At 37.4% G+C, this 18,107-nt stretch overlaps 1 protein-coding gene across 4 annotated transcripts in view; it reads left to right on the top strand.

Moving 5' to 3' along the window:
• Pwwp2a (PWWP domain containing 2A) overlaps positions 1–17,713 on the top strand; it is a 34,991-nt gene extending 17,278 nt beyond the window's left edge. The window contains exons 2-4 of one of the 4 annotated variants that reach the window (XM_047555681.1): positions 2,291–3,252; positions 12,915–13,034; positions 15,457–17,713. In XM_047555681.1, coding sequence (XP_047411637.1) covers positions 2,291–3,252; positions 12,915–13,034; positions 15,457–15,470 — 1,096 coding nt within the window. In that variant the 3' untranslated portion in view covers positions 15,471–17,713. Of the gene's footprint in view, positions 1–2,290; positions 4,847–10,615; positions 12,788–12,914; positions 13,035–15,456 lie in introns of those variants that run through there. The other 3 variants (XM_047555682.1, XM_047555680.1, XM_047555678.1) reach the window with 3 other exon arrangements.
• The last annotated feature ends 394 nt before the right edge of the window (positions 17,714–18,107 follow it).

Raw genomic sequence — 18,107 nt, 5'->3', positions numbered from 1 at the left:
ATAAGTAAATCAATTGATTTTTAAAAGGGCTGGGGATAAATCCCGGTGGCACAGTGCCACTGGGTTCAATCCTCAGTACGGGTGGGTGGGGGGCATATGAGGAGGGTCCTAAACTCTAAACTCTACTGTTATAGTATAAAATTAAATGAAGTAAATTTTGGCTAAGAAAAATGGCTAACATTTATTGACCTTGAATCCATTTTTTTTTTTTTTTTTTTTTTTGATACTGGAAATTGAACCAAGAGGTACTATTACCACTGAGCTACATCCTCACTCCTTTGTTATTTTGAAATAGGGTCTTGCTGAATTGTCCAGGCTAACTTTTAACTTTCGTTCCTCCTGTCTCAGCCTCCTGAGTCCCTGGGATTACAGGTGTACACAGCACGCCTATTATCTGTACTGTCATTTTTAAAAAAATACAAGAACATCTGTATATAGAAAAGGTTAACTACTCAATGAGTCAGGAAGCAAGCAGTTATCGGAGGTTATTGCTGGAATAAAAAGCAACTTTCTACAGAGTCAAATACAGTGAGGAGAGTGCCTTTCCATTTGGAACTAGCGCAGACCCACACTTGTCATACTTTAGGGGAAAAATGCTTTCCTTTTTCTTTATGGTTTGTAAGTACTTGCTGTTAATTTGTTGGTTTGTGGTAGCCAAGTGTCTTCTGAAGACTTTAAGAAGAAAAGTATTTAGGTATTAAAATCGGATACCTGCTCTGAGTTAGCTCTTTTTAAATCTCTGCCCTAGTTGTGTTACCCAATCTCAGGAATTTATTCTCAGCAAAGGTTTTTGGAACCTTTCTGGGAGCATGAGAACATTTTTTTAAGATTCTGAGTGCTAGACTTCAGAAAAACAGACATGTACAACATTTGCATCTAGTTTGAGGGGTTCTAACTCACTCACTACCTGAAGCCAATCTAAGCACCTTTGCCTTATAGAACTGGCATTAGAATTGTATTGTTAGATACTGTTGGATTCAATCAGTGCTCAAATTAATATGTTAACATATATGCTAAAATTCTTGAAGGTGTGATGTGACTTTTAGGTGAAGGCAGCTGAGTATATAGCAAGTTTAAAGGTCAGGTTCTTGATATTGAGCCCAGGCAAATTAAACCAGCTACTTCTAGGTCTATGTGAGAAGCAAAGTTATCGACCCCTGTTTTATCTGAAGCTGATCATTTTGAAGATTTTGTATTCAGGACCACTGCTTTGAAAATTGAGTGTCTGGGGGCTGTGGTTGTAGCTCAGTGGTAGAGCACTTGGCTAGCACATGTGAGGCACTGGGTTCCATCCTCAGCACCACATAAAAATAATTAAATAAAATAAAGGTATTGTGTCTATCTACAGCTAAAAAAAAAATAAAAACTAAAAAATTTTTTTAAAAAAGAAAACTGGGTGTCTGGATTCATGAATTTTAAAATGAATTTAATGGGTCTAACTTGTGCTAATACAAATGAAATAGACCAGAGTGGAAAAAAAAAAAAAAAAAAAATCGTTATGTATCACATAAGTGTCAGTATTTGCTGAAACTTTTGCCTAAATATGTATATTTATGCATGTATACATACATAAATGATCTTATATTAGGTTCCAATTTGAAAATATCTGCCAGTGGAGTCAGTATATGATTTTAAAAACTCGAAAACCACACAGCTCTGTACCTATCTGCTTTGGAATTCCTTTGAGTATTTGAGTTCTTGGTAGTTTTGTGTTTTGGGGGGTTGGAATGGGAGGCTTAAGAGTTAGGATACAAGAATAAAGGAGCAACTTTTTTTTTTTTTGACTCTTCGGTGATTTGCCAATAAAGGTGAAACTGGATTTTAATTTTTAAATATTTTTGGGCAGTTAAGAATGAATTTGCTATGTAAAGCTTTTGAAAACTGTTAACCAGAGGAAGATATATGTATGTTGCAAAGTCCTGGTTTTTCACTGAAGATGTCGTACATAGTTCAGTGAATATGTCCTATGATTTTGGATATTGAGTTGTCTGATAGAACATCCTTTTTAATTCGACACTGGAAAGGTCCATTTTAAGTGAAGTCAGCTATTCTGGTGTTGCTTAGGGCAACCATCTGGAGTATTTCTGTTTTTACCTAAAATGTAGGACCAAAGAAATTGAGGTTTTTAGGGTGGGAGGGGAGTAGTCAGTAGATTTTTGTTTTGTTTTGTTTAAATTTGAAATAGTTATAAGGGATAGTCATGAATAAACATGAAATGCTGTTTACATTTAAGATATTTAATTATAAATCTCAACTTACTGGCTCGTTTTTTTCTTTCTTTCTTTCAAAGGTTTGGGCCCCATGGGATCCCTGTGACAGTATTTCCTAAAAGGGAATATAAGGACAAACCGGAAGCCAGGCAGCTCCAAAGTAATACATTCCAAGAAGGGACAGAAGTCAAGGGTGAAGTGAATGGTGCTGTTCCCAGTGACCCTTCCGTCCCGCCTCCTGAGCTGGGCTTGGCTGAAAGCCTGTGGACTTCCAAACCTCCACCTCTCTTCCATGAAGGAGCACCTTATCCTCCCCCTTTGTTCATCAGGGACACATATAACCAATCAATACCTCAGCCACCTCCTCGGAAAATTAAGCGACCCAAACGAAAAATGTACCGGGAAGAACCCACTTCAATAATGAATGCTATTAAGCTGCGACCCAGACAAGTCCTCTGCGACAAGTGTAAAAACAGTGTTGTTGCTGAAAAAAAGGAAATTAGAAAAGGTAGTAGTGCAAGTGACTCTTCTAAATATGAAGATAAAAAACGGAGAAATGAAAGTGTAGCTACTGTGAACAAAAAACTGAAAACTGACCATAAAGTGGATGGGAAAAGCCAAAACGAAAGCCAGAGGAGAAATGCGGTGGTGAAGGTCTCGGGCATGGCGCACAGCAGAGGCCGCGTGGTGCGAGTCTCGGCCCAGGCGAACGCGTCCAAGGCTCAGCTGAGTACTAAGAAGGTGCTCCAGAGCAAGAACATGGACCACGCGAAAGCTCGGGAGGTCCTGAAAATCGCCAAAGAGAAGGCACAGAAGAAGCAAAGCGAGACCTCGACTTCCAAAAACGCACATTCGAAAGTCCACTTCACCCGGCGCTACCAGAATCCTAGCTCAGGGTCCCTCCCGCCCCGGGTGCGGTTAAAACCGCAGCGGTACAGGAACGAAGAGAATGACTCTTCCCTGAAGACGGGACTCGAGAAAATGCGGAGTGGCAAGATGGCACCCAAGCCCCAGTCCCGCTGCACCTCCACCCGCTCAGCAGGTGAGGCCCCTTCAGAAAATCAGAGTCCCTCAAAAGGCCCTGAAGAGGCCAGCAGTGGGGTTCAGGACACAAGTGAAGTGCCTGTACCTGGTGAGCAGGATGAACCACAGACATTGGGCAAAAAGGGCAGCAAAAGCAATATCTCTGTTTACATGACCCTAAATCAAAAGAAATCTGACTCTTCCAGTGCTTCAGTGTGTAGCATTGAGAGCACAGATGATTTGAAATCCTCCAACTCTGAGTGTAGCTCTTCTGAAAGCTTTGATTTTCCTCCAGGCAGTATGCATGCACCTTCCACCTCCTCCACTTCCTCCTCTTCAAAGGAAGAGAAAAAGCTCAGTAATTCCTTGAAAATGAAAATCTTTTCCAAAAACGTCTCTAAATGCGTCACACCAGATGGCAGGACCATATGCGTAGGGGACATTGTTTGGGCCAAGATATATGGCTTCCCTTGGTGGCCAGCCCGTATTCTTACTATAACTGTGAGCCGGAAAGATAACGGCCTTTTAGTCCGACAGGAGGCCCGTATTTCATGGTTTGGGTCTCCAACAACATCTTTCCTTGCTCTTTCGCAACTCTCCCCCTTTTTAGAAAACTTCCAGTCACGCTTTAATAAGAAGAGAAAGGGCCTGTATCGCAAGGCTATCACAGAGGCGGCTAAGGCTGCCAGGCAGCTGACCCCTGAAGTGCGGGCTCTGTTGACACAGTTTGAAACGTGAACATGGACAGTAAGGTAGGCAAGAACCCTTGGAAGGCACCACAGATTTTCTAGTCTAATTAGGAATAATTTCTACAAAATAGCTTGGCCAAATTGGAGAGAAAAATTGCACTCAGTTGGCTGACTTTTTATACTACCTTATAGCCATTTTTAAACTGAGAAGCTTAAACTGAACATGCAATCAAATTTTGTCTTCAGGAAGTGAGATTTTAGCAGTATTTTCCAATTTTGAAATCTAAAACCATCCCAAGGCATAGAAGCCATAGCCTCAACTGAAACTGAATTTTTGCAGGGACTGTTAATTGCTGTTTGTACTATTACTGTATATATATATCCTCACATATATATAATATTGCCTGTCACTATGTGACATAGGTTGCGTATTTGGGATTTTAGTAAGGGCTGGTGAGCTGGGGGAACATTGTGGATATTTAATGACTACTTTTTTTTTTTTTTTTTTTTTTAAATAAGAAACAGTTAGCCTTTCTATGCTCGTAATGGTGTAAAAGTTTGGGTGTTTGACAAACTGAATGCTTGCTATTCAGTGACATGCTGGGGAAATAGCCCAGCGTTTGGGATTAAAACTGTCAAGACTGGACAGGTTTGAGTCGTCATTCTTTGTGCAGCGGGGATGTAACAGACTTCAAGCTTCTGGTTCGGGAGCCTTAGATAGGTTTGGTTTTGGATATGTAAATAGTTGATTGCTAAATTTGGTCAGATTTCTTCTGACTGGCTGTTCCTAAATTCTTAGGATATGACCCAGTAAATTACACTTTGTGAATTAATTGTCAAATGTGTAATTGTTGCATTTTGGATGTACCTAATTTGATAATGAAAAAAAATTTTCCATTTAAGGTATCTGTTTGCAGGTCAGAAAATGAGAAAATGTAATTGTGTAATGCTCTGAAATGTAAAAAAAAAAAAAAAAGAAAAAAGAAAAAAAGAAAAACGAACAAAACAAAAAAAGTTGTAAATAAAATCGACTAAATCCAAATTATTTGTGTGTGTTTCTCAAAAAGCTTTGAAATATTTCAAAATGGTAGAAAATTATTCTTTGTGTTAGTGTTTAGAAAAGATGAAAATCCAACATTTAGTTTGCTGTTTGCCCTACCAGGGAATACATTGTCTGAGAATAGGTGAAATTCAGATAAGAGGTGAAGCAGTATACTCTTAAAGTGAGGTTTTGTAGTCTGGAGGTCTGATGTGCTTCTAGACTTAGACTCCCCTCCCACCAAGTTCTCATAAACGTAGGTTTTAATTTTTTCCTTTTTAGCCTTAATATTTCACCATGTGTTTCATTTTCCTTACATTTGGGGAATTAGACCCAGTTTCTTTTCTGTTTGATCTTCTGCCTCAGGTGTCACCGCTTTTTGGTAACTTAATTAGCTTGCTATTTTTCTAAATGGTCCATCTGTCCCTGAGATTTGATTTCTTATTTTCCAGTTTTACCTTTGTACTGTTAATGAAAAATATACCTGATTGCCTGTGACGGCAAGTTTATCCCAACATTTTAAAAGTTGCTTCCAAACTTTTTGTGTATAAGTTTTATATTTGATATAATTTCAACTCAACATTTTTGTAAACTTGAACCTTTAAAAGGGCATTTTTTTGGTGTATTTTAAATAATCCAGTTTGAAATGTATTAGTTACTATGAAATTAATAATGAAGATTAATGGAGATTGGAAATCCATAGTCTTCTGTCAGCTTCCTTAAGGTTATGAACATCTTTGATTAAGTACCAATTTCTGCAAAAGCAAGTAGAATTTCTTTTGGGGACTTAGTCAATGCTTTTTGATTATAATAAACACACAATTAAAAAAAAAGATGTTTCACTTTAAAAACCATATTCTTTCCTGCAAACAGAAACAAGTTCTATAGGATTTTTTTATCATAACAGGTTGAAGGAAGTTCACAGTGTGACGGAAAGGTCATAAGAAGTATCTTTAAATATTTTCTGAGTATCTGTTTCAGATTATTGAACTTGTTCATTCAGGTATTTTTAAACGTTTGAATATAAAGACAAATTTAAGCAAGTCACCTAAAATATGTATCTTAAGGCTTTGTATGATGAGCTGGGTGAGTTTTATCATAATAGCGATTTGGAAAGTGGATATTGCTAATACAGTCAGGTGCTTTGACAAATACGCTTTTGTGGCATAAACCATATTTGGTTTGTTTCAGAAGCCATAGGGAAAAAGAAGAAAAAATCATGATTATAGAGTACAAAACTAACATTCACTTTTGTAGTTAATATCCTTGAGGCATAATCACAAATTTACATGATCTAATTATGTCAAATAATCCCTCCATTTACATTTGCAGTCTGGTTTATTTCACTTGAAGTTTCAGTAGGAAGGGGCAAGTTTTAGAGAATTCCTGTAATCTTAAAATGCACATTCTAAACACTAATAATCCAATAGCCGTCTATTAAAAAGTGTTCCATTTAAATAGAAATTTCTCAGATGAATCCAACCAGTATCTATTGCAGATGGAGATAGAGTTGAATCGAATAATTGGAGCCATTTTTACATTTCTCTTAGAAGTGCTAAAAGGTGCTTTTTTTAATGGAGATAATTCAATTGGGTATTTTTCCCCTATGAATAGAGAAAAAACTAGGGTTACACCAAGTTTCTGGTGTCTAAGAGAACTGGCCAAAACAAAGGATAAGCAAGGGCAGAAACAGTGAAATTAGATCTGTGAAAACTAAGAAATCATCATCAGAAATTGGAAGCATTGGAGTATTTTTTTTTTTTTTCTTTTTCTTTTTCTGGAATTTATAGACCAGAAAGCATCCTGGTCATTTTGAAGGGACATCTACTCAACTCTCATTTACAGATGTGGAACCAGAGACCTAAAAGATGGCAGGTAGCTGGGACCACTAGGATTCACTAGTCTGTAGTGTCCTTAGGTGATTTTGATGGGAAAAATTTCTAAGTAGATAGTAATTATAGATCAGTACTAAGTAGAATGGACAGGAATGTAGGAATGAAGACACTGTAGGCAAAGAACATGGAGCCATATTAAAATCAACTAAATATATATTTGTTGGTTTGAGTTTCTAAATTACAAACTCAAATTGAATTTCAGCTGGGTGTGGTGCTGCATGCTGTTGTTCCAGCCACTTGGAAGGGTGAAGTAGGATTACAAGTTTTGAGGCCAGCCTAGGCAATTTAGTGAGACCCTGTTGTGAAAAGGGCTAGAGATGTCACGCATTGGTAAAGCACTTACGCAGCATTTGAAAAAAACGTGTAGCATCCTGGACCCAGTACCACAAGGAAAAAGAGAAACTGAACTTAACCCCTATACACAGAGGCTGTACCACTCTGAAATTGAGTATGTTGAAACATACACATTTGAAGATTGCAAGATGGCCAGTTTGCCTTCCTATTGAATAACTGAGTTGGAAATTGGAAATAAAAAAATCTGCAATTTGGTTTAAAATTAGATTTTCCCATTTAAGTTGTGAACGTTCTATGATTTGTGCTGCATTGGTTCACATTTGTTCTTACTTGTAGCAGATTGGCAACTGTCTAGAAAAGTTAGTAATGTTTTAACTCAAGGATTTATGTCCAGTGATGGCCCCCAATAGGGAATATGACTGAATGAAGACCCATTTTCTAAGTTGGGAGAAATTCAGTTTTTGCTTTTTGCTTTGGGATTGTACTGATATTATAGCTATTAAGACAATCTCTAATAGAAATGCCTGCTACAGGAACTCAAAGCTAGGGGGAGGCCATGCCAGCTACCAGGAGAAAGGAAAACAACTAGACTGCATTGATTTCACCTGGTTCTAAGTTACGAGGCTCTTCATAGTTTGTTTTTATGTACTTTTAACTGTGTTCCTTTAAGCTTCCATGGAATTGAAAAGTGGAAGCATTTGCAGTTTGCATTTCTGTTGTGTTATTCTGAATAAGAAATAAGAAGTTTAAAGTCAGAGTGATGTAGATGATTTATATTTTAGTTTTGCAAGGTGTCTTGGTTTCTTTAGACCATGTATAACTGACACTAAGATCAGAAGAGAAATGATTCTTTGTTTAATTTTCACTCAAGTAAGAAACAATATTACTATTTTACTTTTTGCAGTGCTGGGTATGGAACCCATGGTCTTATCCTGGGCTACACCCCCAGCCAAGACTTAACATTTATAGATCCAAACAGGAATTTCCTTGTGGGATCAAGTAGAAATAATCTTTTCTTTCAATAAAGCATTGCAGTTTTTGTGGTATTTAAAAAATTGTGCTTAAATAGGCATAACTTGAAATTTACCATCTTAAAATCAAGTTTATTTGTATAGTTTTATGGTATTACATATATTCATCACAACTGTCCATCAGTAATCTGTTGTTGGTTTTTTGTTGTTTTTGATTTTCTTCTGGTACTAGGGATTGAACCCAAGGGGCACTCTACAACTGAGGTACATCCTTAGCCCTTTTTATTTTTTTTTATTTTGTGACAGGGTTTCACTGTTGCCCAGGCTGGCCTTGAACTTAATGATCCTTCTGCTTCATCTTCCCAAGTAGCTGGGATCACAGGCATGTGCCACCATGTGTAGCTTTTGATAGAATCTTTAAATTTGCAGTGGTATTGTTCTAGAAGGCATTGGGAATTATGTCATAGGACCCACCCCTTTTTGGGGGGGCGTGGTCAGCGCTGTAACTGGATTATGCTACTGGTAGTGCCAGCTTTCCAGGATTCATTCCTAACCCACTTACAGCCCTATATAGGAGATGCTGCCCACAGTGCTAATGGTGCCCCGTTTTCAAGAACGAGAATTGCCTGTTGGTAAAATTTCTAGGTGAATTAAATGTGACTGCATCTGCCTGTTGAGAGTAGGTTTTAGTTAAAACTATCCCCTTCAAGTAATAAGGACAATTTTTGACCAATATTTATGAACATGGAAACAAGTTATTATTTTAGTAATAAAATTAGATTATTAGCCTACACTTAAGTTATTTACATACCATCATGCTTTTTGTCATATTTTCATCATCTATGTACTATTTTCTTTGATTCATTCACTCTCCCCCTTTGTATGTGAGTAGTTAATGGAAAACAAATATGCTTTGACATACCTAACATGTATAACTTTAATAAAGTTCTGTGATCATCTTTTGTACCACACTTTGGTAGGAAATACTGAATTAATTTTTACATTGCATTTTGAAAACCAGTTTGGGATGAACTGAGTCAACTTTTAATGCTTTTAATTCCTGAAAAAAACTAATTTCTGCATTTTAATTTTTCATATAGATTTCAGCATTCCTCTGTGGGGAAGTGAAAAGAAGAGATGTTGTAGGCTCATAAGTCAATCAATTATCAAAATACTGAGTTTCTGAGTTAGTTTCAGCTGAAAAATTTAGGTGGCTGAAATGGATGTTATCTAACTTAATGGGTCTTTTACTGAGTTCAAGTTTTCTTTGTAAAACAGTTTCATAAAGCTTTGATGTTGAAAACACGATTCTTAAAACTTAGTTTAAACATGAATTAAATATTTTTCTTCAAATTCCCAATTGTTTGGTAAGTTCTCGTTTAAATAAAAAGTTGAAAACAGTTGTCATTTAAATGTAGGGTTTTCCTTGTATCATAAGAATGTGACAGTTGCCTCTCCGTGGCTTAGAAATCTGAGTTTTAACCAGAAACCATGTCATTGTCATTCTGTACTGGTATCAGTATCAAAAAGCAAAACCAAGCACTTCATAGCTGAAGTGATCACATTTTCCCCCCCTTTTTCTTGAAAATAAAAAAACCTTGTAATTTTTAATAATTCATAGCAAGTTTTAGCAAGGATGTCTTTTCTCTTTTTTATCTATTTAACATAATTTTGTTACACTCATCTCATGCTCAGTTCTCTCAGCACAGAGACTCACTTAAGAACTTTTGAAAACCCAAGGAGTATAGTTTTTCCCACAGGTAAAATATAATGGAAGTTTTTGGTTGCCTGAGGAGAGTGTTTGTAGAAATATGAGAGTGTCATCCAGTTGACTATAAAAGATAAAAGTGGGTACTTATGAGTATACAGCTTGCCAGTGATGCAGGTGGGCTGGAGCATTATCAGTTGTGCATCACCAGCATGTGGTAGCAGGTTTTTATTGCGCGAAGAAGCATCTCTTTTACTTTTTAGGCACGTGGTTGAAAGTACAAGCTCCTGAGCCTGATAGCCTAGATTCAGGGCTTGACAAGTTAGGCAGGTTACCTCATTGTCATCATCTGTGAAATGGGAGAATAATAATAGTACCTCTTCATAAGGTAATGGTGAGAATTTAGATATTTAAAGCACTAGAAAAGTGCCTGGCATAAGACTTGTATAAATACTTGGTATCGTTACCACCACCTTTGTGTTTGTGGCAGAGAAATTCATTCTGATGGGTTTTGATAACTGTCTTGTGACATTCATTTTAAATGAAAAAATGATATTTAGGTTTCAATAATCAGTATGATTATTCCAGTCATCATAGTAAGATTATTCCCAGCTTTCTAGAAGCAGCATGAACTCACTTACTTTAACTGGCATTTGAGGAGGGTAGCTGGGTTGGAGGTCAGGGAACGACCATGATGGAAACTCATATTCAGCTCACGTGGGCATATTTCCACTCCTGACTCATCGTGTGTATAACACATGTACTCTCTCCCTTTTGCACTCTCAGTGGCAAACACCGGGCCTGGCATGAGTAGGAACGATCATCTACTTAAGAATGAATAAGACATGTACTGACAACTAGTCACCAACTCCCATGACCATACCTCCCAAGTCCTTCCCATGGCTGTGAGAAGACTGAGCTGCAAGCATGAAGGTCTTGTCAAGGGAGCTTGGCAGTGACAAAGGTGTGAGAACCACAAAGCTGCGCCTGTCAGCTTTCACATAAACCTGCTGATATGCACAGATGCCGTGTTCCCTTGGGACCTTGGCATTTTGTTATTTTAATGTTTTGGTGAGCAATAAGCAGTAGACATTAATTCGAAAAAATCTGCATTACTGTTGGTAGGACTGAGTAGGAAACTTTTCTAAGAGGGACAGACTTGACATTTCAAGGCCTCTATCTGTGTGTCACGGCCCTGTTTTCTAAAGGATGGTCATTTTTACCCCTGGTTCATTTTTGAGATGCTGTTGATTACAAACCGAGGACTTTGCCCAGTTTAGTTTTTAGCGAGGAATTTGGCTGGGAGTGGCACATCTTGGTGTGTGTCCTGGTATGCTGGGGAGAACTATGTGCAGTTTGTCTAAATCTAGAAAAATAACTGGTTAGAAAAGCAGCACTAAGGCTAGAAAACCAGAATGTCTTGTAAAACGAGATACTAGACGCATTTCCGGCTTTTCTATGTTGCATCACATTGTATCAAGAAAATTCACATCCAGCGTTTAGTGAAATAGTAGGTAGGTACATGTGTACAGTCTTAATCCTTGAGTGTTAAATTCTGGACTTTGCACTGAGAGCATGGCCTCTTCTACTTCCTTCTTTCACTTCACACGGGGGACCAACTGTTGATACCCGATTCTGACTTGTGCCTTTAGATCTCTGCTGCCTCCTAGGAGTAGTGCCTTTGTGGCACTAAGGCTTTCTCTTAAAGGACCAAATAAGGAACTTCAAGGATATGGCCGCCTTTCATGGGGGTGTCCCTCCTTTCACTGCGTCACAGCTGGGGCTCCCTGGCTCTTCCTAATGCATGTCCTGAATGGTGATGAGTGTCTAGAGAGAACATTGAGACCCTGGAAGCCCTGAAGGGAAACCGTGTTAAATGTCAGCACGAGGCTCACAGGCCAGGCTCTGTGGGGGGGACTGTCGTGTTGATATTTCATGTAGCATTCCAGGGGCGTGCCAGAGAGGAACTGTACAGGAAAAGATGAGCTCTATCATCCTTTGATGTATCTCCTTAGCTCCCTGCTGTAGAATCGAAAAGCAGGTTCTTTCAAATGGACTTTTGGAACCTAACAGAAGTTTTACTTAGGGAGAGTTTCCAAAGATAAGTCCTGTAGTGCCTTCAGATTCCTTTTTTCTTGCGTGATTGTTGCTGGGTTATAGTTATAGTATATTTAAGTTTTCCCACGTAAAATAACCTCATTATTAAACCTCATTTAAAATTTGTCTTCGTCTGGATTAGAACTCAGAAGTAATTATGTTTAAAAGAATTTCTCCTTTTCAATGTCAGAGAGCCCTTCTAAAGTTTTTTTTTTAATATGCGATTACTTCTGATTTAGACTCTTAAAAGATAATGTTATAAGAACTGAATATTATCTAAATCAGTGACTCCCCATTGAGTGCACTGAAGTGACAGGTTTGATTCTTATTTGTACTTAAACTAGGGAAGAGGAGGTAAGCAAACAAGCAAATATGTTTAAAACCAAAGCTTGAAATACCAGTCCTTCATTTGAATTGTTCTTAGTATTTTTAACTCATTATAACTACGATTTCAACCAGTTATCACCGTGTAGATATTAGGTCCTGAATAGTATGCAAGGGTGGTCATCCCGGTGGAAAGAAAAGGGCTTACGGTGGCAGTCGGTCTTCTGGAACCAGGGCCCTTGAGTTTGTGAATGACGTGATACTAGAGAGGACACTGCAGACCTGCAGACCTCATGTATGGTCAAGAAGATCAGAACTGCCCCCACACTAGGCTAGTGTTAGATAGCAATTTTTGGGGGGTTCAGGAACATTAAATGTGAGTTAATCCCCCCGTTTTGTTTGTAAGTTTGCTTGGAGGCAGCACAGTGGTGACCCCTGGCACCTTGCTGCTGCTTGGACTTGGGCTGGAGAGTGCCCTCTCCTGGCCGAGGCTGGTGTGTCTGCACAGCTGGCATTCTGTGAAGCCAGCAATTTATCCAGAATAAATTCATTATGAAAATTCAACTGAATTTTGGTCTTATTTTTAAAATTTTTTTGGTAAAATAGATTAAAAAGAACTCAAATGACTGCTCTATTTTTGTTAACTTGGTTTTTTCTACCATAGGTCTCAACAAATGGCAGCTATTACATCAGACAGTGACGAGTCCTGCTGCTCCCTTACAGTGTCTGACAGACCACTGTGGATTCAGACTGGGAGCATTGAAGTTAACAGTGAAACGGGCAGGTCTGTCTGTTCGAAGCCCTGCCACGAAGTGAAGAGGGCATCATGTCATCACTTAATCATTCCTGGAGGAGATTAGGCTAGACTCCAAAGAATTCACTAGTCCCTTTTCTTTAGTTCTCATTGACCTCAATAGCTGGATGTACTTCATGTAGATGGTAGCTTTAATGAGTGGAAATAACATTCAATTGATTCTGCCTGCTGTGATAAAGAAGTAGAGCTTCCTGTGAGTTTCCATAATTGAGAGCAGTTTCTTGTAGGACGGTAGAAGTTGGGAGTTGTTTTGTAGAATTATATCAAATAACTGCGTATCCATGAAAGATCAAATACTGCGTTTCTTTATTGTTTCCGTGTTTCAATCTTTGTCGCTTTTGTATTCATTAACTTCCTAGTAGTCATTATGTCTTCCTGTATACATAAGTATAAATATGTATACACACACACACACAATCTTAGTGATTTAATCTCAGAACTGTTGTTTATAATAAGGCAGGAATTCCAGGGGTGGAAAAAGATAATACTGAAATGTAGTTGTATTTCTTTAAGCTCGTTTTTTATTGATTCTCTGGATGACGCCTGTTGCTTATTTTGAACTCTCATTTGGTAGGAAAAGTTCACGGGATTTTTGTGTTGTTGCTGTGTTCCTTTTGAATTTATGATCTTTCATTATTTTCTTAATAAAAGGAGGAAATATTTAAGCTTTCTTTCTGGGGTAGGGGCAGGGCTATTAACCTGGTATTTTTGCAGCTACTGAAGAGCGAAATAGTAGTTACAAATGAGCTATAATTTGCAAGCTGGTTCAGAAGGGCATCTTTTAGATAGAGACTGGCTGAACTTTGGACTCGTCTGTATATGGTGATAAGCTACCTTATGGTGATCTCGAGGGAACAGTGGTCTTGGTTTTCTGCCCCTCTCATAGGAATCCTTGGCTTTCCTGCTCTGATCTTAACTGAACTTGAGGAGGCCTCACTAAGATCAGTCAGGTTTTAAGACTCATAAAAAGAAGGAAATGGAATCATAAGTGGCATTGGCTCTTTTTTTTTCCCTCAAAAGTTCTATGTGAGTCAAAATCTGTTAGGATTATGATCCCATTAGCTGGATATCTTACTTTTAGAAAGTAAAAACTTAATATGGAATTTAAAAATAGTGTTAATCTTTCTTTAGAAGGACTACATCCACCTTTCATATTGATGTGTGCATTATTTATGGCTACAAGTCATTTTTCATTTTTAAAAAGAAATATGATAGGATGTCCTGTGGAATTTTTCTTATAGGCCTTGATCCACTAAGCAGATGAAGCATGGCAGCACTGGGAAGTTAACAGAAAATCAAGAGTTCTGTTAAACCACAGGAAGTCACCCACTTTGAACTGTTTAGAAGTTAAACATTGGGAAGAATGGGGTAGTTCTTCATTTTTCCTTTTTTGCATTCTGTTTGTTTTGTCTGTTGTTATTCCACCAAAATACCATATCTCTGGTTTAAAAATGCATTTGACACAAGCAAACAAACAAACAAAAACCCTCATGTGTCTTTTCATGGATCACTTCTTCTGTAGTTCAAACTTTTATTGGTGCTCCCAAATTGAGAGACATACCCAGGGATTGTAGAGGGTTTCAGTGGAATTCTTACTGTGTGATATTAGGAGGTTGGCAATGTTGGGCATTGGTCATGCTACTTGGCAGTGATTTTTATAAGCCTTGCTCTCTGTAAACATATGCTTGGAGTCCTGCTTTTTGTTGGAGCTATTGTGAAGTGTGGCTTTGTTGGTAATCAGGTTTGCTGGTATAATAAGGGACACTGTGTTCTAATCAGTGTACCTGAATTGTCTTCTAGTATCAAAATGGTACTCTTGATGCCTTCTGATGGGCTGTGTCTACCTCTGGGGAGGCACCTTCCACTCCCCTCTTATTTGCCGTGTGCACATGTACAAACAGGGTGATCTTCTGCTGATTTTTAGTAGCCTGGTACTGTATATAAATTTGCTTCTTAAGACTGCAGGCTCTCTTGTCTAGAGAAGGCTGGTGTTTCCTAGCAGTACCCCAGCTACCTTGACTTCTTATTACCTTGAAATGTCAACATAAAGAACAAAGTTAAAATTTTCCTGTTATTAGGCAAATATTCATGAACATGTATTTAAAAAAAAAAGACTCAAGTGCAGAATAACTATGTGAAGATGACAGCATTTAACTTGTGTTGGAATTTGGCCAGATATACTTCAGAAATAACAACAAATGCTTCTGCTGGTTTAGAATGGCAGTAAGTTGTTTTCTCAAAAAAAAAAAAAAAATTGGTCAAGTTTAATTGATTTAAAAGAAAAAAATCCCATATATCTATGTAGGGCTTAATTTAAACAAGGACTTCTTTTTTTCTCATATAATTACCTGTGCTTAACTACATTTTCTTCCTTCTCTTTACTATATTTCAGCACAAAGACATTAGCAGGCTGCTGGTTTCATGGACCTGTACCACAATGACAGAGAACACCAGAGCATCAGGACTGAATGAAATTGGAGATTTTTAAAGCTGCACTAAGAAGTAAATGTTAAGGCAGTGGTTAAACCAACAGTCTAAAAAAGGGGCACTTGCATTATATTAAACTGAAGAAAAGGTATTAGGGAATATTTTCTAAAACTACTGCAATAAATTATGCATGAGATGAGGAGAAAGTGATGTGAATACACATAAGAACTCACTTGAATTTTACGTATGAAGAATCACTGACAGTAACTTCCTTAGAATGTGAAGTTCTTAGTAAAGTCTGGACAGCCCAAAAGGCATGGGATGATGCAGAAATGCTGAATGATTTTTCATTCTTAAACTTTGTGCTTGCTCCAAGGCTTGTGTTAATCAGTTCAGATATGAGCAAAGGCATTTCTTGAATGGTTCTTATGAAACAGCAATAGTCTCGTGCTAAGGTTAATGTCTCCTTCAGGGTGCCAGTGGAAACAAGAGGAAAGATTATCTAACATCCCGCTGGAGGGATGGCAAAGTGCCCCACTCCACAAACAAATTTGGATCATTTCTTTCTTTAATAAAGCAGGGCTGTATTATCTTGAATACATGTTTGCTTGTTAGAACATATTAAGGTGTATTTATTTGCCACTAGTATTTAACATTTTGTGCACATTTTCATAACTACATGCTTATCTTTCATATTTGACTCCAAGTGGATAGTCTAGTGTTGACCTTGGAGTAAAAATGTATACTCCAAGAGCTAGTTCTTAATTTACTGAGCTGGAAAAAATTTTATTCTTGTATCTATCCTTACTGATTTTGTCTTGTTCAGAAGAGGTAACAACATCTAAATTTTGATGTGGACCTCTTCACAGAGAGCCCCTCCATCTAAATGCAAGAAATCCTCACAGGTGCCAGCTAGGACGTGGCCCTGGGGGATGAGTGGAAGGAACAGATCCATAAAGATAGCTGAACTTTCTGTGCATGGAACATGAATTCTTAATAGAGACCATAATTTTTTTTTCTTTGCTAAGTACATATTATGAAAAATCTTAATTTTTCTTTTTTAATGAATGGAGAAAACATGAGAAAACCAGATGGACCTGTTAGTACTACATTTTTAAGGCATTTTATATTTGATGGTGCCGTACTTTTAATAAAAAAAAAAAAAACAAGTTTTTTAGTGGCAATACTGATTTATTTTTTAAACCAGAAAGATAATCCCATATTGATTACTTATTAAAAAAAAAAGGAAAAAAATGCCAAAAAAAAAAAAAAAAAACCAGCAACTCACAGATTCATTTGAAGCAACATAACAGGTAACCGAGCACTTGGCTCAGGTATTCAAACTTTCCATGATCTTTATAGATTTGGAGTCCCTAATAACCACATGCTCAGGATTGATAAAATGTTCTAGGTGAAAGTTTTAGAATATTTAATTTACCTGACTGATTTGTTTTTACAACTCAAGAAGAAAAGACAGGCAGTCTTGAGCCTTGTGAACTTAATACACATCCTAATGACATTGCAAGTAATTAAAAGTTTTGACTGCATCCTAAAATTACCTTTTTGGAAGATTCCGTATTATGAAGTCATTATATATCTTATCAAATTGGAAAAAGTCAGCTCAGGAACTATAGCAGCAGGAAATTCTAAAGATGACAGATACTTTCAGGTGCCCTACACTAGATGGCCTAAGGGCGATGGCATGGGTCATCTTGTTCTTTCAGATACCTAACACCAGCAGTAACTTTCAGGCTCACTTCAAGAACCAGATAACTCCCAAGCCTTCGTGGGATTACATGTGGATTGTATAATGAGGACTTTAAGCTTTAGGATTCTTTGTGTAGAGTAATGGAAATGACCAAGAAGTAATAATATAAAGGCAAAAGAATTGGGAGAGATCGAGTTTTAAGTATCTAAATATTTTTTCTCATGAAGAATTCTCAAAGATGTTTTGTTACAAACTAGATTTTCATTTTTTAAAAAATGAAACTTGGTGGTATTTAAAATCTAGACCATGTTGTGACATCACTTATATTGCTTTAGTTGCTTAATATTTAAGCTTTGCTTCATGCTACCTTTTGTCTGTATTTCAAATCTTCACAAGCCTATTTCGTTTTGTAGACTTGAATGACAAAAATTGTTTCTCATCTTAAGTATGCTCAGAGTTAAATGTTGAAGAATGTTGTGTAACACTTATCCAATAAAGTCTTTGATTTTTTTTAAATTTAGTTATTTAAAAACTTTTACTTTGTAGGGGTTAGTTTTTTTTTTTTTAAGAATTAGTTTTAAAGGATTATCATTTTTTTTTATTGTAAACAAATGGGATACATGTTGTTTGGATTATCATTTTTAACACTGAAATTCAACCACTCTTTGTACTTCAGGAAGCTAGTTAGCAATATTTCTTTTCTTCTTGTTCCTTTTTTTTTTTTTTTTTGGTACTGGGGATTGAACCCAGGGGTGCTTTACCACTGACTACCTTCCCAGACCTTTTTGTTTTGAGACAGGCCTCACTGAATTGCTGAGGGACTTGTTAAGTTGCTGAGGCTGGCCTTGAACTTTTGATCCCCCTGCCTCAGCCTCCAAGCCACTGGGAGCACAGGCGTGCACCACAGT

Source organism: Sciurus carolinensis, chromosome 6 (assembly GCF_902686445.1).
Source record: "Sciurus carolinensis chromosome 6, mSciCar1.2, whole genome shotgun sequence".
Lineage (NCBI taxonomy): Eukaryota > Metazoa > Chordata > Mammalia > Rodentia > Sciuridae > Sciurus > Sciurus carolinensis.
Note: the sequence above shows the minus strand (reverse complement) of the source record. Positions and strands in the feature narration are given on the sequence as shown.